We start from the raw sequence: 21,797 nt of genomic DNA, 5'->3' as shown, positions 1-21,797 counted from the left end.
TCTCTAGATATACTGTCTTTTGGAAGATAGGCACATTCCAATGTCGTTGTTGAATTTAAAGAATTAGGATTGGAAATTATCATTCCATTGGATTAATCTACTGGAGTAATTCTATTCATCAACTCTATAAATCTAAATCTATATTTAAGGCCAAAAACACATTACTTACCAGACTCGAGGCACCCAAAATCCAGGCTTTTTTTCACCAGGTCTTAGCTTCAAATTCAGATTTTTGGAAACACTTACATTTATTCGGAATATACCATGACAATCTTCCTGTCAGAAATATAACATCACGTTTTGTATAGAAACCAAAATTTTAATATATTGCAAAAGCATACTGTATACAGACAAGAGTTAATTTAGTTAAAATAGCATAAACATGCTATTTATGTTCAGGAATGCAGAGAAGCTAATCTATGCATGAAGAAGACAGAACGTATGGTGAGAAACTCTTTGCCAGACTTTTAGCAATATTTTCTTTGACTGAGACCATATATGTATTGTGAGCAACAACAGTCCCAGTCATCTGCTTGGACAGTTGGAAGAATAAGTCTGGACTCTGGAACTCTCTCAGCTAAACTGTTCCCTCTCAATGCTTGAATTCTTACATGCTGGGAAAGGCACAATTATTGGATTTTACTGTTCTCACTAAGTTAAATACTAAACCTCATCAGTTACATAGCTGATCCTTGCTTGTATTTATTGCATTTTGTGATAATTTATTATTATTTGAAAGTTGCATTGATGTATATATGTTTATGCTTAGATAAACCATTGTGTGAGGTTTCTCTAAAAGGGAGTCCAGAAATATTTTTAAACAAATGAAACAGAGAGAAGTGACTTGACTTTATAGAACATATACTTTCACTTCTATGCCTTTTTTATTTTTTGGTGTTTCTACATATCACCATAAATTAAACCTCATTGGTTGATGAAAATGTGCAAAAGAAGAAAGAGGAATTTATCTAAGTACATAAAAGTTGTTCTTACTCTTGCAATTATATGAGGATCATTGCACTTAGCCAGTTTCCCAGCAAAAAGTTGAACTCCAAAGCTTGCAAAAACAAGCATTAACGTCAATAAAAGGATTGAAACCTGGGGGGAAAAAACATGAAAAGGAGTCAAACCTTCTCCAGCGCACCTGTATTTTTCCCTTACATTTTCTATAACAACAATTGCTATGCAATAGCTTTCATTACAGAACTGCAAGGAAGAACGGGTTACTATAACGATGTTTTTAGGATGGCAGCTAAGTGATTTCCTTTCCATGTTTTCTCATCCTTCTTTTCATAGGAAGTAAGCTTACTATAATCAAATTTACTCCCCATCCTGTTCAAATAACAAACTATTGTTATATATTTCATGCATTCATACGATCTTCTCTTGAAGCATGTGCACAACCAAAAATGTCCTATTCTGCCAGCCGTAGGAATCAGATTGAACTATAATTCTTTAAAAGCAAGCCATATGCTTATATGAAACCATGTCATCCATGCATAGTAAAGTGCAAAGTTTACTTTTAACACTTGCTAAAATTTAGTATTCAGAACTTGGGAGAACATGGAGCAGAGCACCACAGCATTTCTTATTTCTTTGTGTAAACATGATAAAACAATGCATTCTCAAAGAAATGCAGCGTTTTTCCCAGTACAAAATATCACCTATTATTTTTTTAAGGAAATGTAACACCTATACAGTAGTAATACTGCATTCTTAAAGAAACAAACTGCCTGCTTTAAATACATAGCTAAATAAATGACATGCTCAACACTAGAGCCAGCTGATGTATATTTCTACTAATCTATGGATGTGATCAGAGTTTATAACTGGATGGATTTAGAGGCAATTACAAGAGACAAGAACCAAAGAGATTTAATTCGTTAAATGTATTTGGAGAGTTCTTATGAAATATATGTTTTGATGGTTTCCCTTCTAATATATATATATATATTTGGAAAGAGAAACCATACATAGTACTCACTAGAAAGATTTCTTTGAAGCCACTAAATAGTTCCCGAACAACTTTTCTCATCTGAGGCACCAGTTTAAAAATCCGGAGGGGCCGAAGACACCGTAGAACCATTAGCAGCTGAGCTCCTGATTTAGCAGGAACATTTTGGGGCATCCAGCAAAGAAATATCAGGCTTACCTTTGGAAAGGGGGAAAATAACCTGAAATATAATGTGAGTTTTAAAATGTGTTTCATACATACACTACAGAGAGTCCTTGACTTACGACCACAATTAAGCCCAACATTTTTGTTGTTAAGTGAGGCATTTGTTAAGTGAATTATGCTGCATTTTATGACTTTTCTTGCCTCAGTTGTTAAGTGAATCTCTGCAGTTGATCGGTTAGTAACTCAGATGTTAAGTGAATCTGGTTTCCCCATTGACTTTGCTTGTCAGAAGGCCACAAAAGTGGATCACATGACCTTGGGACACAGCAATGGTCATAAATATGAACTAGTTGCTAAGCATCTAAATTTTGATCACATGATCATGGGGATGCTGGAAAGGTCGTAACTGTGAAAAACGGTCATAAGTCACATTTTTCAGGGATGTTGTAACTTTGAACAGTCACTAAATGAACTGTTGTAAATTGAGGACTACCTGTATAGGAACTGACCCAATTTATTTCATTAAGACTTGAATAAAACCTATTCTTAGCAAAGGGTATACTATACGGATTAAAATATGTACAAATATACAGTATGTAAGTCAGTGGTGGGTTTCAAAACTTTTTACTACCGGTTCTGTGGGTGTGGCTTGGTGGGCGTGGTATGGCTTGGTGGGCGTGGCTTGGTGAGTGTGGCAGGGGAAGGATACTGTAAAGTCTCCATTCTCATACCACTCCAGGGGAAGGATACTGTAAAATCTCCATTCCATCCCAATCCAGGGGAAGGTTACTTCAAAATCCCCATTGCCTCCTGATCAGCTGGGACTTGGGAGGCAGAGAATAGATGGGGGCGGGGCCAGTCAGAATTTTTACTACCGGTTCTCCGAACTACTCAAATTTTCCGCTACCAGTTCTCCAGAACTGGTCAGAACCTGCTGAAACTCACCTCTGATGTAAGTATGATATATTAATGTATGAGTATTATGATATATTAATGTATGAGTAAAGTCAAGAAATCCACCAATCTTGACAGCACGTAAGTTGATGGCCGATCATCAGAACACCACACAAAAGTGGATGGAGGCGTGGAATAGCTGTTCCCCCCAAGATGTCTCTGAGCATATCAGTCCTAGTAGTATACCTCCAGGATTTAGCCTACCCTGACACATATGGGTGACATATAATAGAATTAGAACAACTCATGGAGTGTGTGCTGACTCCCCGTATAAATGGGGAAAGACACCTTCAGCACAATGTGATTGCGGGCCCCCCCAACAGACTATCCAGCATATAGTGAGGGAATGCCCTAACAGAAGATATCCAGGAGATTCTAGGGACTTCCTCTGCATAACAACGGCAGCTACTGACTGGATCTCCAAACTCGACATTAAACTTTGAAATGCTATTTCTGTTTTCCTTTTAGGTTTTCTTACTGTTTTTTTATTGTTTTAATTGTTTTTAACCTGTAAAAACGAAGTGTTTTATACTGTGTGTGACCAGCCATACGCTAAATAAATGAGTATTAACATTACTGGTTCTAAAGGAGAGAAACACAAAATTATTGTGTATGCTGTATTTCCTTCTATTTTACTTTTTCTGGGGGATCATCTTAAATTCAGAGGTTACTTTCCTTTGAGTACGCCTAGTAATTTAACACAACCTGTTTTATTTAATAATATATGCATGCATTATATTTTGTTTTATTTAAAATATTTATATAGTTCTCCCAATTTAGAAAAAAAACCCAATCAAAGCCAATTCAAAATATAATACAATACTCTAAAGCATGAAAGAAATTAGAAAATTGAACTCTTGATCAAATGGATTGTCTTGGTCTGTTTCAGATCTAAATTTAGAGGGAAAACAACCTTAGAAATCCTGCTGGGTCATTTACATTGGAGAGAGAAAGATGGAGGATTGCCAGTCTGTTTATTTTCCTAGAATATACTCACTCATAGCAATTTGTGACCTTTTTGATTATGTATGCTGCTGGAGCACTTGAATGAGTTGACAGTTGGAAATACTTCTTTGTAATGGCAACTCATCTACTCATTGGGTGCGATTCAATGCTTTGGGATATTGGGGAACCTCTGCTTGACTTTCTTGGAACTATCTTGAATGATCTGCAAACTTCTATATAGTTTTCAATATTAGAAATATGCAATGATGTGTTACTCATATGCGAATGTTTCTCAGCCATGTTTCTTCTTTCGAATGAATTCAAGTTTGTCTTCGGGGCCTTAGGAATGCCTCCAGACCACAAAACTGTAATGTGGGAGAATAAGCTGAAACTCCATTTAGACAAAATGGAGTTTTTATTGATGCTCAGGGCTCAGAAGATATGTCTGTTTTAGGTGGAGAACTGGAACTTTTTTTTTTCAGGAGCAGGGTTGTAGCCTGGGAATCTTCCTGGATCCAGACAATAGAATAACAGAATTGGAAGGGATCTTGGAGACTATCTAGTCCAACCCCTTGCTTGAGCAGGAGAGTCTGTCATTTCAGACAAGTGACTGTCCAGTCTCTTCTTGAAAGTCCCCAGTGATGGGGCACCCATAACCTCCGAAGGCAAGCCATTCCACTGGTTGATCGTTCTCACCATTAGGAAATTTCTCCTTAGTTCTAGGTTGCTTCTCTCCTTGATTACTTTCCATCCGTTGCTTTTTGTCTTGCCTTCTAGTGCTTTGGAAAATAGTTTCTCCCCCTCATCTTTGTGGCAGCTCCTCAAATACTGTCCTTCTTTTCACTAGACTAGATATACCCAATTCCTGCACCTTTTGTGCCCTTCCGACGAGCAGTTAATAGGGAAACCAGATTCACTTAACAACCATTTTTCTAATTTAGAACTGTAGGATTCACTTAACAAATGTGGCAAGAAAAGTCGTAAAATGGGGCAAAACTCACGTAACAAATTTCTCACTTAGCAACATAAATTTTGGGCTCAATTGTGGTCGTAAATTGAGGACTACCTGCACTTACTTCCCTCCATGTTGATTTACGATTGAGTACGATTTGTCAACTGTAAAATAAAACCTTTAGCACCATGATGAAAATAACGTATTAATAAAACAATGGAACTTCTTTGTTTATTTTAAATATTCATAGTCCCCAGGCAGTATATTTTTGCAAATATGTTAAGTCTAATTGTTTATATATTATAAATATTCAATTGAAGATACTGGAATTGTATGAAACTGATGTCAATATGGATACAAATTATTTTTAACTCTTATCATAGGTCCTACTTTTTATTGGTTTGAATTAACTTTAAGAACAAAAACTTACAAGGTATATAAAAATATCCATGACACCTCCAAAATCTCTGATGACTGCCGTTGGTGTAAAAAATAATCCATCAGCCATAATCTTCAAGTTAAGTTCAATACTCATAAATATTACAAAAACATATTCAGCAATCTGAAAAACAAAGAAAAAACATTGACAGAATAACTGTAAGGCAGTGTCAAACTCAAGATCTGTGGGTCAGGGTGCTTAAATCTGGCCTGCAGGGCCAGCCTGGGAATATCAAAGGACCAGCCCATGGTGCCTCTGCCACCAAAAATGGGCTGAAAATGCACGTGCCCCCCTCACACCTCGTTTTCGCCCTCCACAGCCTCCAGCAATACTTTGCTGGCTGAAAAGGAGCCGAATGGGGGCCTCAGGAGGCCCATTTTTGGCCCATTTTCGGACGGCAGAGTGCTGCAGGAGGCCATGGAGGCTGAAAATGAGGCACAGGGGGGAGTGCAGCCCCCCCACCCCATTTTGGTTGGTAAAGTGCTGCAGTCCATCTCATCTCTCCCCCCCCCCCCGCTCCCTGCCATCCCACTGCTAGCCCACGAAGGAGAACTACAATGCTGATCTGGCCCTTGAAGAAATCCAATTTGACACCCTGCAGTAAAGTTTCCAAAATACTATATCCAAACCAATTATTTTGAGAAAATTACCTGTAAAGTAGGTGCATGCATTACTCTTCGAAAAGGGGATTCAAACATCATTGAAATACAGGAACAGATGGTGACAATGATCATTACCCAGTCTAGATAAGTAACCAATCCCAGCAAATCACTGCAAAATAAAATGGAACACACTTAGGGGCAATGAGACTTCAGAAATTATAAATATCAGCCAAATATAAGTTGGATAGAGAAAATAGAGAATCTTTCAAAATGTTGACATCTTAGAAATAATTATTCTAGAAAACATTTTCCAGAGAAATTTAAGTTTGGAAAAAAGTGTACATCAATATATAAAATGCATAAATTCATTTTTGCTTACTAAAGTTGATGATATTTTGTGTTTTTAACTGCTCCAGTAACAGGATCTGTTTTAGAGCTGTAACAGAGGGGAAAAAATGTTTAGAATATCATTTGATTTTTATTATACAAAGCTGTATTACAAATATATAAGACAATCTGCATTTGAAATGAAGCGTATTTTTAAAAAAATAAACAAGAACAAAACTACAAATTCATAGCCATTTGGGGATTGAACATTTTCATTTATGACTCCACAATTCACAGAAATTGGCTAAAATGTCATACTAGTTTCTTAAATCTAATGTTAATAGATATAGTTTAGACTGAGACTTAATTTTAAAACAGACTTAATTTTAGGCACTGGGACCATATAAGGACAAATTTTATCTCTTTAATTAACAGCTACATTGGCTATTTGGCTATCCATTAATGGAAACAGAATTTGTGACTTAATATATCTTCTGAAATATCAAGACAATTTATATTGTATTTTATACTTGTAGTTCAAATCCAAGTCCCTAAATAATTCCTCAACCTGGTGCTGTCCAATATATTGTTTTGTATCTCTGGGAATTGATATTCCAGTTCACCTGGAGAGGACTGGATGGCAGCAGGTACTCTCTCACAGTTCCAAAATATGTATGACTCTGGATTTGCACCACACCACTTCTGTTTAAATTGTCATGACTATCCCCAAAATAATCTTTGTTTTGGCCGAGCACATGCAGTTTCCTCCTTCAGGAATTTCTCAGGGAGGGCTTTGGAGTCCAGGCATACTGCTGGCTGACTTTTGGGAGAACTATAAAGTACAAACTGAGGTAATGTTCTCCTCTATCAGCTCTCACATTTGAAATCTTGCACAATATTCAAATGGGTATCAAGGGCAATCATGACATTCATATCCCTGAATTCATTTGCAAATTTTGAAAGAATTATTTTGTCACTTTATGTTTCAAAAACAGTGCACACAGACCTCCCAGTTTCTGTTTATGGTTGAAAGAATAAAATAAATAATAAAACCAAGAAACATTTGCAAAATACATAATTGCTGGATAAGTTAAAATGTCTCTGATGACATTGATGTTATTTTGCAGAAGCTTTTTAATAACAGAATATAGTGAATCAAAACAAAGGAATCAAATCATAAGCTACACATATACTTACGCATTAAAGCGAGCTCTCACGACAACTCGGCAGAAATTCCTAAATCTGTGTTCCCGACCCACTATGAAAAGAGGCTTGTCAAAATAGGGGTGATTCTCCCGCAATTCTTCTTCCTGAACTTTTCTTTCAAGAACAACATGATTACAGAGTCAGCAATCAATATATACATTTTTTTCCTAATTTCTTTTGGATAGTAGCAATATCACAGTATAGTATAATTGAGACAGTGTTAAATGTAGGCTTCAGAAAGCCTCTGGTCAGCTATGATTGATTATTCAATGGTTACTATCAAGTAGCTTGGAATTAAACAAACACAAATGTGAAAGACTCAGAGGGTGAAGCTACAAGATTTCAATGCATTTGAAATTTTTCAATGTGAAAAATTCACAGAATGATTGAGAAGCTGTAGCTGCTTCTCAATGAAAGGGCCACCTTGAAGGAAACATGGAGCAATATTAGAAAGTGCTCTTGAACAAGAAAGGGTTCTCTCTTGAGAAATGTTGAACAAGAGTTCTAAGAATCTCTCAAACCAGAACTTGTTTGTTTGCTTGCTAGTAGGGAAACAATCACACTGATGATGTTACCTATTTGGGTAATGAAACGTCTGCAAGTGAACAACGAAGCTCAGAGAGCGCCAAGACTCTGTATGTGGACTCAGTTACAGTGGTTATGGCTGCACTATTGGACCAGGTTTGTTTTGGGGACAATCTAGCAATGTGGTTACTAAGAGTTGATACTAACTGATGGTACATAATCAGTCGATTAACATTTGTGAGGCACACATGACGGCTGTGGCCAGGGGGACTTTTTATCAGGTTCGCCTGATCCGCCAGTTGCAGCCCTTTCTGGATCACGATGCCTTGCGCACAGTCACTCACGCCCTTGTCACCTCCCGACTGGACTACTGCAATGCTCTCTACATGGGGCTCCCCTTGAAAAGCACCCGGAGGCTCCAACTGGTCCAGAATGCGGCCGCGCGGGTGGTTATGGGCGCAACTCGTTGTGCCCACGTGACACGCCTCCTGCGCGAGCTGCACTGGCTCCCAGTGGCCTTCCGGGTGCGATTCAAGGTGTTGGTCACCACCTTTAAAGCACTCCATGACATTGGACCTGGATACCTTCGAGACCGTCTTCTGCCATCAGTAGCCTCCCACCGGTCAGTCCGCTCCCAGTCAGGGTCTCCTTAGGGTGCCATCGGCCAAATTATGTCAGCTGGCGACACCCAGGGGAGGGCCTTCTCTGTGGGAGCCCCTGCCCTTTGGAATGAGCTGCCCCCAGAAATTTGTAAAATCTCTGATCTCCATGTATTTCGCTGTGCCCTCAAAACCTTGTTTTTCCGCCAGGCTGGGCTATCAAGGTAAAGATTTTAATTGGGTTTTTAAAAATGGGATTTTAAATTTGGGGTTTTAAATTGAGTCTATCATTTAATAATTTTAATTATTTTTAAATTTTGTCTGTCTTTGTGCTTTTAATCAGGCTGTACACCACCCTGAGTCCTTTGGGAGAAGGGCGGTATAGAAATAAAATTAATAAATAAATAATAAAATAAATAAATAAATCGGAAAAGTACTGGAAAAGCAGCTATAAATATAGAAAAAATCGAAGCAAACCCTTGTTTATTAAACTATTTGCTTGCTGTTTTCCCCCCCCCCATTCAGATTCTCAACGCTTTCAGCCACCAGTTCAAAATCAAAACCAACAACAACCATCTTTTATCTTGAGATGGAGATTATACAATTGAGTATCATTCGGATACTAGTGATACCTCTACGCAGTGCTGATACATAACCTTTCCAACTAGTGGCTTCATGTAGACCGAGGATCCCCAACCTTTGGATTCTGCAGACTGGCAGCGGTGGTGGCTTTGGCGATTTTGATGGCGGGGGGAATGTTTCATGTGCGCAACCTAAATTCTGTGCATGCGCAAATGAAGCTTTGTGCACTTGCCCACCACTTTGGTGGCCCGGTGCCCAATGGTCAGTGGGATGGTAGCAGTCTGTGGCCTGGGGGGTTGGGAACCCCTGATATAAACCTTAAGCGTTAGGGAGGAAAAGCATGGTTGTACTCCCACCGCCAGCTCTCTACTTTGGAGTTCTTGTAAAGTTGACCTATTTCCCTATCGCTGACTGAAACCAGTCCTCAAGGAGGAGAACACAGTAAGACAGGCAACTTTCATGGTTCAGAAGGATACCGTGTTCAGTTGAACTGAAGGTTGTTGATAGATTTAGTAAGACTGGAAAAGCTGCACTCCCCCATTGCGGTTCCACCACAGATCATCTCTTGAAATGAGCAATGCAACTTCCATCCTGTAACTAGGCCTGAATCCTGACCAACAAACATCCAGATAATCTTTAGGATTTTCTGTGACTAAGTACTATCCCAACTTCTTCTTCCCATAGAGAAGGTTGGACCCTTGATTAAAATGTCCTAAATATGCCACTGTTATGATTGCAAGAAAATGTATGTCCAGCAAAGAATGCCCCTTTTAAAATGATGCTGGCCTTTGAGATTTATGCATTTATATAAAGAAAATATGCTTGATTCCACTCATAAGCAATTTGTTCAGATTTAATCAATCTATCAATGGAGTAACCATTTAAAATTCACTAAGTAATGAATGCCTAACTGGGATTCAGATCAGTCTTATATACTGGCATAAAAGTTACTTTTAAAATACCTTTTCATTTCTGCTTGTTCTTTCTTTTCTTGGATCATTTTTATTTCACTGTCTTCCCTTTGTGCATTTCTGTACCTCACTGTATTAGAATGCTGGAAGAAAAATGTTTTTTTAAATCTGTTTTCTATTTTTTACTGCAAAAAGTAACAGTATGCAATTGCATAAAACGTTTAAAAGAGAAAAATAAAGTTTTTAATCTGGGTTGGGAGAAAATAATAACTATCAGTAATCATGTTCAGCTATTTATTGTTAAACATTTTCTCTACCATTCTGCATATTAATTATTGCATTGGTCCAGTTAAATTTAAACATGTTTGAAGATATTACTGAGTTTAATATTAATTCAGCACTGAAATAGTTATTAGTGAGTTACAAATTACATTTAATTTCTATGATTGATAATAATGGGTCTTAAGCAACAATTTATTATGATTAATGAGCAACAGTCAATCCAATAAAATAGAACAAATGGCCCTGACTTGGTAGAAACAAGAATGTAGCCATTCTGAATATTACAGAAAGCTAAATGTTTAGCTGGGATAGTAAAAAGGCATAGCAGTTTTCTGAAGTGAAATCACCGAAAAAGTAAGAAGCAGGACAATGATTTTGATAATATTTCCAATTGCACAACATCAGGCTATTTTATCCATGTCCCAAATACATTGTTTAAGAGATTATTTAACTTAAATGCCATAAAAGATGGTGAAAAGCCAGATATCCTAAGTTTCCAAAGTTGATCCACTTGGAAGGATGTTGATTATAGAAGGCTAAGGGAGCATTAGAATAGCTTTAGGCATGACAAGTCTATTTTGTCACAATTGGGGTTCTAGAGAAATAAGGTTGGCTTCACTATGAAGCAGCACTTGGGATCCAATAGAGAGATCCAAAGATCACCCTCAAAAACTTGCATTGGTGTTTTCTCAAAATATATAAATATTTATAAGCACAGGACTTAACTATTTTGTCCTGATATCACCAAAGGGTTGAGGATATGAGGGCCAACAGTTAGATAGAAAAAAACCCACACACATTGTAGATAATTACCTTGGCTTTTTGTGTGTGTAACATAAAGGATTTGAGTGTTGTGAAATATGCCCAGACGATCTCATTTGTTCTGAACATGCTCACTAATGTTCCATTTACCATTAATATTTTTGACAGGAACTTAAGTTCAAGCTTTGATTTAACTTTTGGTATATCTTTCTTTCTCACAATTAGTTGTGAAGGACAATAACACTCATCTTAATCCCACCATTGGGAAGGAAAGAGTAGGCAGTATCATCTGCATAAAGTAAGACAAGGATTTGTCTACTGGCCAAACATGATGACTGTCTGTATGCTATATGCAATTTTGCTAATGAGAAACAGCTGTCATCTTGCCCAAGTACCGTAGTATACCAGGAAAGATGTGATGGATTATTATGAATTCTGACCCAGCTGGAGATGTCTTTTATCCCAAATTATAATTCCCAGGAACAATTTACTTTGCTCATTTGTGAACTGAGATTCAGTAATTGTGTAATTTGAAATTACTGTGAATGCTGTTTTTGTACTTGAAAGAATCATTTCACAAAAGAATGCACTCAAATGTAATACCAGCATTACAGGGTTTAAAGAAACCAAATACCTTGGTTAAAATAAGCAAGGTATTTTGAATTTCATTGTTTTTAGTTTTACTTAGGTATGACTCAGACTATTCACTTAAACTTACATCTTGAGTTAATGTTTCAAGAGACTTTCCTCTGCTGATTCGCTGACTGTTGGAGCCATGCCTTAGTGACCTGAAATAATGACATTCATTTGGTGAAAAAACTGAGATCACTGAGTATGCATCAGTAGGACAACAGACTTCACAATTATGGATTTAATTTTGCATTACACTCAGCTGCATCTTGCTTTCTACAATTGGTGATTCACATCGGCTGGGAATCATGACAGCTGAAGGTCAACAGATATTAAAGGTGCTAAGTTAGGGAAGTAAGACGTTGTACCTGCAGTGCAGAATTCCTAGTTCTACTAATCCAGGAGTGTCAAACTCACATCATCACGGCGGCGTCATGTGACGTATCGGGACTTTTTTCTCTTTCGCTAAACCGGGCATGGACATGGCCAGCGCATGATGCATCTGACCCATGGGCCCGGAGTTTGACAGCCCTGAACTAATCCGAAGAGAAGGCGGAGCAGTTCATTTTTTTTCTTTTTAATGGATTTTCTCAAAAGAGACAAATTATTTAAAAAGTGATGATGTGAAAGGCTAACTAAAAAAGTACATCACTGAACTAATTGATAAATCTGTGAGGGCAATTGAACAATAAAGGTCATGATTGGATCACCCTGTTTACATAATTTTTTTCCTGACTGTTTACAACCAGAACTTGGATATTTTAAAAACAATTATATTTAAAATATAAGAGTTTTCTATTAAGATAATGTCATTATTATTGCAATAAAAATACAGCTGTCATTTGTTATGAACTAATTCTAATTTACTCATGTTTGCTGTGTAACTTACAAAGAATTTTATCTTCTATTTCTTAAAAGGCTTACCTGCGTTCTTGACGTATATGATGCTGAACACTAAGAATAGATCGTTCTTTTGCAGGCTGTCCCTCAAAAGATCCACTAAGCATACGCTGACGAGTACAGGCTCTAGGTAAACAGATACTATGATAAGTAATAATTAGGGATATACAGCATTTAGGAAATAACTTTGAACGTTTGAATGTAACATTGGTGTGCAACATTTTAAAGAACCTACATAATGTTCTGGGATCATGGAAATGACACAGTTGTCTTAAAGAATTCCAGACTTACATCTGCACCATCATGCTCCAAAGCATTGTTTTAAAATTGAACTTGAAACATGCATAGCCAGGAAACTGCAGATACTGTTATGCAGCTCTCAGGAAGGATAAGAGACAGCTTTCTCAAACATTGTCTATGCAAGGGATGGAAAGGTTTGAATAATAAATGTGCCATTTTTCAAGCTACGATGAAAAGAGCTAGGTCAAGACTAATTCACTAAGTCAGCTGTCAGTAAGTCTCATCACTAAAATGGCAACCTTCTCCATTTGTCTCACTCTTGATTTAGACTTAGCCATTGTGTGGAACTTGGATCTCAAGCTGCAAATCGTGATGCATTGCATTTTACATTGCTTTCATTTTACATGAAACCTACTCATAATGAAAGGACCCACAAATCCCTCTTTAATACCTAAGAATTTTATTGATTGCAGACTCCTTCTCCAGAAGATTTCTTGCCCTAATGCTGAAAACAGATTTGCGAAGCTGTAAAAGAAAAGGAAACCAACTTTATTGACAGTCTTAGTACTTAGAGCATGTTGCTTAAAACCTTAGCTATTGAAATCAAATGGAAGCAGACAAACACTATTATGGTGAACCAAGAATTATTTTTGTTTGTTTTGAATTTGGACTTCATCTGGAAGATGATTTGGGACCAATAATTTTAGGGTAAATTTTCTATTCTATACCATTTAGTGTACATGGTACCATATTTTCGACCATATACCTTAGTATACTGGCATACTATGCTCATCATTAGTGAAAAGGCAGAAAATAAAGACCATGTATAAATAAGTACAATTATTAATGGCCGTCTATAAATTATCCAGGCAGTTTAATAACAAATTAATAAGATTTCTCTTTCAGAAATGAAAAGGACAGTCCTGAAAGGAAGGATAGAATGTAATCTTTCCTATGCTTTAAAGATATATTCTCTTCTTACAGGAGAAAGTTAACCATATAGAGCAGGGGTCCCCAACTCCTGGGCCACTACCAGGCCATGGGCCATTTGGAACTGGGCCACAGAAGTGGTGGGTGCACAGTTCCACATATGTGAGTAGCAGGTGAGCATGTGTCTGCACAAAGCTCTATTTGCGCAAACGAGGTGTGCCCACCACTCATGCAAATGAAGCTGCACATGCCTGCGGCTCATGCAGAACCAATCCCTTTCTTTTCCCTGCTGGTCCACAAGGTTGGAAAGGTAGCGGACCACTGATATCGAGCAGTATTTCTCAACACTGATAACTTTAAGCTGTGTGAACAGAATGATGGGAGTTGAAGCCACATAACTTAAAACTGCCAAGGTTGAGAAATATTGATACAGATTTTTATTTTCTATTTACTCGATTATGATTCCGTGTTCCCTGGGTTATTATTACACCTAGCTTCTTCGTTATGGAAAATCTTGCATTATTTCAGTATGTACTCTAAATAATCTCATTCTATCTCAGTTATGCCGAGTTGGTTGGTAAAACTTCAGAGGTTTCAGTCAGATTCCTTTTAATAAAGGTCTTTTACCTAACAGGTGATAAATATTCTTAAAAATAGCTTACAGTAGAATTAAGTCTAACAATAAAGCTGAGATGAGTCAACATCCATTTTATTTGTTTTACAAAGAGAGGTGCCAGAATAAAGAGAGATTCTCAGAAGGACTTCTGCAAGCCACAGTTAAAATCTGATTTCTGTTAAATGTTGTGATCTAATTCTCATAATTTTATCATTCTCATAATATCATTCAGTATTCCGAGTTATTTGATTCACACTACATGAACTACAGATAGCATACACACAAAGGAATCTGACAGCTGTCAGCAGATCATTTCTTTTGTTTTTGTTTTCACTGTTGTATGTTTAATTAACATTTTCTATAGGTTGTGCTTTCTTTCTCTTCTGCTGTGCACACAGACAAATGTTCATTTTTAAAAATTGTTATTTCAAATGAATATTAGAGAGAAGACACTTTGGAGGATATACTTAAATGTCAGGTTGCTATGGTAATTGCCTCTGTAGAAAGCTATAATCATCTAACAAAATGCAACCTAATGTTCCAGTCACATAGATAAAATTCCTGCTGAGTACAAGAAACTAAGTCAATCCGTAAAGCCCAACATTATCTCACAGTAGCGTTCAAGACCTCAGAAAAGATCCTTCATAGATGACTGACATTTATTTTTATATCTTTCTGATCTTTAAAAAAAAAACCCAGATTCTAGAAGTTATGACTTTGTGTACAGAGCATTCATTGTTGGTTGACTGATATTGACTGTTATAGAGCTTGGGTAAACAGAATAATATCGTCCCTCTTTGCCCTTCAACATTAGAGGTATCAATACTCAGAAAGACCATGAAATGTTAAAAAAATACATATACACACAAACTCACTTTCTGAAGACCTTTTCTATTATTCATAGCATCAATCATAAACCTTTCCAAGAAACTCTGTCTTTCACCAACCCCACACTGGTTAATTTATATCCATTCCTGGCTAGAAAAATGATGAGTTCAATGTAATCACAACCACAGTGACATCCCACATACATTTAAGACGTCAGATCACAATATGAGTGGAGATCTTTATATACTGCTGTATCTAGTGACTTGCCTTCTGGTCAATGTATTTGTCTTCAATTGCCAGCCTTTTAGAGTGATCGCAGGAGGAAGAAGAAGCTGATGGAAGCCTTCTCAATAAACAAGTTGTATCTTGCTGCTGTCGATCAATAAATTGCTTCATAAAGCTTTCCCTTTTGAGAGAGAGAGAGAGACACAGACAGACAGAGAAACTGCCTCTTATTTATATTTCCTTTATATATGTATAACGAATAAATGACAACCAAATTTGAATAAATATATCCTTTATATCATATATCATCCAAAGCTCTTTATTATATTATCTAATAGAACAATTTCCACACTTTGAAATACCAATAAAATGTATTTTATTTTTTCAATAGTTTATTATAATAAATGGGGCAGCAAGCAATAGGAACTGAATCAGTTTTTGCATGTTCTATCAATTGGGCTTGTGGAAAATAGTAGACCTTTGTAGGATTCCTTGTAAAAGACTAATGAGATATTATTACCAGACAAGTATTTATAATCCCTCCAAAGTAATCCAGAAAAATTACTATTTAGTAAGTTTATTTTTAATAGAGTCAAATGCAATCTATGGATTATCATGGTCAATACTTCATAACTTATCAATTGATAAACTCATTTAAAAAGAATTTGATATAATAGTTCCAAGGGTTACCAAGTTCTAATACCAAATCATTCTCCGATATTTTTTTCAGACTTTCAAGATAAATTGACTAAAGAGATTCTCTTGTTTTCAACTAAAGAAAATGCATTTGAAGGTAATGTTCTAATTGTGAAGCAATCAATAATTGAGAATCAGTGACTGAACTCAATGTACTTGAATCCAAACTGGGATTTGTGACCATTTTTTGCAAATATATTCAGCAATAGTAGTGTTTCGATCAATACTTCTCTAACATATTTCTCACGTTTCTAGTTTGCCAAGAAGTCAATAGTGATCTACTTTATCAAATCTTCTTCTTTCTAGCGTATTCCCGCAGGTGCAGGGTCCGGTTTTCAGATCACTGAACGCTACTTTGCATGGTCAGCTGCGTTTCCAGGGCACAGGCCCGTGGCTTGCATATCTTTGTTGATGGTATTTTACTGATTTACTGAAATCTAAGTACTGTATACTTTATCCACAGCATTTTGCTGATCCACTAATTTAGTCACTTTGTCAAAGAATGAAATAAGATTTGTTTGGCATGATCTGTCTTTTGACAAACTCAGGATGGCTATTGGTTATAACTTTGTTAACTTCTAGGTGTTCACAGATTTGTTGCTTGGTTATCTTTTCCAAGACCTTCTAGGTATTGATGTCAAGCTGATTGGTCTGAAATTTTCTGGATCTTTATTTTTTCTTTTTTGAAGATGTGGACCACATCAGCTCTTTTCCAGTCCTCAGGTAGTTTCTTGGTGCTCCAAGAACTTTGAAATATATGTTTCAATGGTTCTGAGATGACGTCTCAAGACCAGTTCCTTCAGAACTCTGGGATGTAATCCATCAGGACCTAGTGATATGAATCCTAGAGTTGACAAGTGTTCTCTTACCTTATTTTTGCATATCTTAATTTGCATTTCTAACCTGTCATTTATGGTTCTGTTTCTGTTAAGTTGAGTACTGTTTTCTTTTTACTTGAAGACAGATGCAAAGTATGAATTAAGCAGTTCTGCTTTCTCTCTACTGCCCATTACTTCTTTGCCATTTCTCCCATGAGTGGACTGTTTCTTTTTTTTTCTTGTTTTTTTTGTCAAAATAAACTTTTTAAAAATTGCTTTTGATATTTGACATTTGACTTATTTCATTCAAAGCCTTAGCTTTCCCAACTTCATCTTTGCAGGTTTGGGCTATTTGTTGGTATTCTGCCTTAGTTATGTGTCCCTGATTCCATTTTTTTGTACTTATCCTTTTTTTCTCTGTTGGTCTGAGAGTTCTTTGTGCAACCATGCTAGTTTTTTCTTGTTTTTCTTTTTAGTGGTACTGAACTGCACTGGGCTTTTATAATAAGAAATTATGTTTTCCATAATTGGAATAATTGGAATTCCATAATTGGAATCTTCCATATTCTGTTCTTACAGTGGCTGCCTGATCAGAGAAGAATGACTGAATGAGCTACATGGAGTATAGTGATAATTTCAGTTCTTTGAGGCAGTTCCAGAGTTTGTCATGGTCAACAGAGTCAAAGGCTTTTGTGTAGTTAATGAAACACATGTAGCGGTCTTTTTGGAATTCCTTTGCTTTTTCTATCATCCAATATAGATTGGTAATTTGATTTCCTTTCCAAAATCCTGCTTGTACATCAGGCAGTTGGATTCAAATGTTGCTAGATTATCTTCAAGAGAATTTTACACACGTGTGGTATCAAGGCTATGGCTCGTGATTGGAGCAGTCTTTCTATCATCTTTCTTTGGTATTGGGATAAATATTGATCTTTTCCATTCTTTTGGCCACTGACCAGACTTCCATACACTTGGCAAAGTGCTGGCAATGCTTTTGTTGGCAGTGGTCTCAGCAATTTAAAATGAATTCCATCCACTCCTGGGGCTTTGTGGTTAAGCAATTGGCTTTCAACAGTGGAGAGACATGTTTTCACTAAGAGCTATGTCAATGGCTGCAGAGCCATTAGGATTTACCCCATCTGCATCATGGATGCTCTTGTTACTATGATAGACTCTTTGCTCTTCCCATGAGCTTTATTGGTACTTCCCAGCCACAGGGGCTCTCTGCTCAGTACCATATCTTCCACATCTTTGAGTTGACCCATAAAGTTTTTAGTGGGGAAAACTGAAGTAGGTCACCAGGTTTTTCTCCTATATATGATAGTGTTAATTACCAAACTTATTTAATTTAAAGACAGACCCTATGAACACAGTTGGGACTTATTTTTAAGAACATATTACTATGAGAACATTACTTTTAACAACAACAACAACAACTGCTGCCCAAGTGGCTCAGTGAGTTGTAAATTTTGGCACCGGAGACAGGAAAAAGAACTCTCCTGCACATTTAAAAACAAACTATTATAGACCCAAAAATATAAAAATTAAAAACAAAAAACCCTCTGCCTATGAAGTTCTAAAGAGTCAGCTTTGCAGTAAGGAGGCAAAAAAAGTTTACTACCTTATTTTGGGAACTGTGAAATCTGAAGGGAGCTTGGAGATTTTTACCATTTGAGGCCTGTTAGGGAATTTTTCAAATATCCGTAGGCGTAATGGGAGCTTTTCCTTGGTATCTGCATTTGCTTCACTTTGTTTCAGCTGAAAATTAAAAGAAAAAATAAAAATAAAAATGGGATAATCTAACATCTTGGGGATCAGGTTTTTGTTTTTGTTTTTCAGAACAAAATGTTTTCAGAACATTTTTTCAGAACAAATGCAAGCAGTTGAAAAGCCACTAGATGGCAGGAAAGAACTACAGAAGATTCTGACATCATTCTAATATCAGTTTCTCACTATTTTAAGAATACTGTTACAGTTGAAACTCAAGCAGTCTATTTCTTGAAATATATTAAATGCAAAGGGTGTTGTATAAATATTTGTTTTTTTCACAGTTCTCTAAATGCTATAAGAAAAATAAAGTCAATTTAAATTCATCTGTTATTAATTAATAGAATTATGTTTGGGACTTGGATTGCAAACAGAATCCCTGTTGACTTAGAAGTTATTAAATTCTTAGTAAACCAAGGAATCTTGTTTTGGAATGTATTGATAGGGAGTGGCACTGTAAGAAACTTGAAGGCTACATAACTTGGTTCAAGATTTTATTTTCTGTCCCTCAAAGACAAGCTAATTTCTCTTCTAGCTACTTTCAAAGAATAGCTAGATGCTGTCTTGAATGTTTGGTTTTTAAATTGTTTTTCATGCCGCATGTTTTAATTGTTGTTGCTGTGAACTGCCAAAATCTGGGTATATAAAATGGGCAGCCATGTAAGAATCCTAAAAAAATAAATAAATGGTCAACAGAAAGAAAATAGGAAGAAGAAAGCAGTAGAAAGAATATATGCAAAGGACTAAGGGAAAACATATTTCCCAGATAGTTAACAAGCTTAATGCTACACATGCATTAGCCAATACTGCCTAGATATTCTTAGCCAAAGGAATGAACAAATTGTAATGAGAATTATATCCTCATTTCAATAGCTAATAGGCAAAGGTATTTCTTTTGCAGCAGTAATGGGAAGAAGATATTTTCTTAAATGAGAACATAGTGGCTACTCAGCTACTAACACACCCATTAACTTGTACAAAAATTTGAAAGAAATAGTGTGGCAGACACAGAATGTAACCAATAAAGGAAAAAGGAACTTAAATTCTGACACCTTATTTCCTCAGAATAGAGGAGCAATAATTTAAAACATAGACAACCAGATGCACTGCAGAGACCACCCCACCCATCCACATTCAACATAGATATTTGTTTATATCACAGAATCTGCATACTCCAGGTTGCCTACCTCATAAAGACTGACCAAATGAAGTGTCTCACTAAAGCAAACCAAGCATATAACTGAATTTAGCATGCTCTCTAGGAAATCTCGTGAAAAATAAATAATCATAGATAATTTGAAGGTATCTAATGGGCAGATTCTCCTTTGGGCCTTTCATGTGGAAGGATAACTGCCTCCAAGTAGCTCTTGCTGTAAGAAACTGCACGTACTTAGAAACACCTTGAGCTGAAGGATAAACAAGAGGTACAGATTTAATGATAGTATAGTGAAGGATAAGGAGATCTTTAAGGGCATTGGAAGGGCCACAATTATCTTCAATCTTATCGTTAATGAATTCTTAGGATGAAAGTACTAGTATACTAATTAACACAGTTTCAGAACAGATCAGGAGATGCGACAAGCATTTCAGAGAAACAAAGCTTCCTGGAAGGGATAGAAGTGCTTTTCCTTCCAGGTTGCTGACAGGGAATCTAGCCTGTGACGTGACCTCTTTTCCTTGGCCCTTCTTGGGACTTCGAGGGGGATGGGAGGTAATAAGGAGATCATTTTAGGTACAAATGCAGGGTTAACTGATGTGTATCTGCTTACACTTCTATAAAAAGAGACAGACTCCTCCACACAACCCCATTGTGAATCTGAAATATTGCACGTGAATTTGTTCTGATGGATTCAGAAACTGCTGATCACAGACTCAAAAGTCCATTAAGAACATGTTGTGACATGGTCCTAAATATTCTTTTTTTGGTGTCCTTTTTAAAAATTAAAGCCTGTCTGTTGTCCTTTAAAAAAAAAAGAGAGACAAATAAATCAATAACAAAGACTCTTCACCCAAATGGTAAACTAGTATTTCAGAAGGAAAGGAAGGGGGAAAACTGGCATCAGTGAAAGATGGGAAAATAAAACATAAATGGAGCTTAGAATCCACACCCCCAATGAAGAGTACAAAGTGAAGGAGAAAGGGAGGAGAGCAGAGGGCTTTTAATAAAACCGCACTGCCAAAAAAGCAAGAATGGCAGATAACTGTTCTACAGCATTCATGTTTTAAAAGAGCCCCTGGGCAACAGAAAAGAAATTAAGAGACATTTTCAGTTGTAGCAACCTATCTACAGAATTTTTCAAATTTATATCTCAAGTGGCACCCTTTAAGTTGAGGGCCATTTCTACTGTTTTCATGTAGTTTTCTTTGCAGCAATGCAGAATGGGTTTACTATTGTTTTCTTCTTGAAGTTTTTAGTTAGCCTATATCCCAGTAATTCTTGGTGATCTGTCATCCAAGTGCCCTGTTTAGCTTTTCCAGATCAGTTGGTTTTTCAAAGGGAAGGAATGAAATATCTCATCCCATAATAAAGCCTTGAGGTACATATAAAGAAGCTTTTTGGGTGTATGGCATGACTAGTGTATGGAAGGTCACTTTATTTAAAAATACCAAAAACATGAAAAAAATTTATAGGACTAAAGTTACTTTTCATGTTGAACCAGAACTGTATTTTTGGGGTTTCAAACTTTTTTACTACTGGTTCTATGGGCGTGGCTTGGTGGGCATAGCAGGAGAAGGATACTGTAAAATCCCCATTTCCTCCCAATCAGCTGGGACTTGAGAGGCAGAGAATAGATGGGGGCGGGGCCAGTCAGAATTTTTACTACTGGTTCTCCAAACTACTCAAAATTTCCTCTACCGGTTCTCCAGAACTGGTCAGAACCTGCTGAAACCCACCTCTGGGATGTGTATGTGTGTGTGTGAGTGTGTGTGTTTGTGTGTGT

General features: G+C 36.8%; 1 protein-coding gene across 3 annotated transcripts in view; it reads right to left on the bottom strand.

Moving 5' to 3' along the window:
• The window catches only part of NALCN (sodium leak channel, non-selective), a 213,356-nt gene that overhangs the window by 24,989 nt on the left and 166,570 nt on the right, over window positions 1–21,797 (bottom strand). For 2 of the 3 annotated variants that reach the window (XM_070942959.1, XM_070942960.1), the window contains 13 exons: window positions 18,710–18,846; window positions 15,617–15,755; window positions 13,427–13,500; window positions 12,760–12,861; window positions 11,924–11,993; window positions 10,213–10,304; window positions 7,536–7,658; window positions 6,391–6,447; window positions 6,060–6,180; window positions 5,401–5,532; window positions 1,985–2,152; window positions 994–1,098; window positions 170–276 (listed from right to left, as the gene is read on the bottom strand). In XM_070942959.1, coding sequence (XP_070799060.1) covers window positions 170–276; window positions 994–1,098; window positions 1,985–2,152; window positions 5,401–5,532; window positions 6,060–6,180; window positions 6,391–6,447; window positions 7,536–7,658; window positions 10,213–10,304; window positions 11,924–11,993; window positions 12,760–12,861; window positions 13,427–13,500; window positions 15,617–15,755; window positions 18,710–18,846 — 1,427 coding nt within the window. Of the gene's footprint in view, window positions 1–169; window positions 277–993; window positions 1,099–1,984; window positions 2,153–5,400; window positions 5,533–6,059; window positions 6,181–6,390; window positions 6,448–7,535; window positions 7,659–10,212; window positions 10,305–11,923; window positions 11,994–12,759; window positions 12,934–13,426; window positions 13,501–15,616; window positions 15,756–18,709; window positions 18,847–21,797 lie in introns of all 3 variants that reach the window. The other variant, XM_070942958.1, reaches the window with a different exon arrangement.

Source organism: Pituophis catenifer, unplaced genomic scaffold (assembly GCF_029215685.1).
Source record: "Pituophis catenifer annectens isolate HBS135680 unplaced genomic scaffold, rPitCat1.0.hap2 SCAF_4, whole genome shotgun sequence".
NCBI classification, from domain to species: Eukaryota; Metazoa; Chordata; class Lepidosauria; order Squamata; family Colubridae; genus Pituophis; species Pituophis catenifer.
This window is presented reverse-complemented; position numbering and strand designations above follow the sequence as displayed.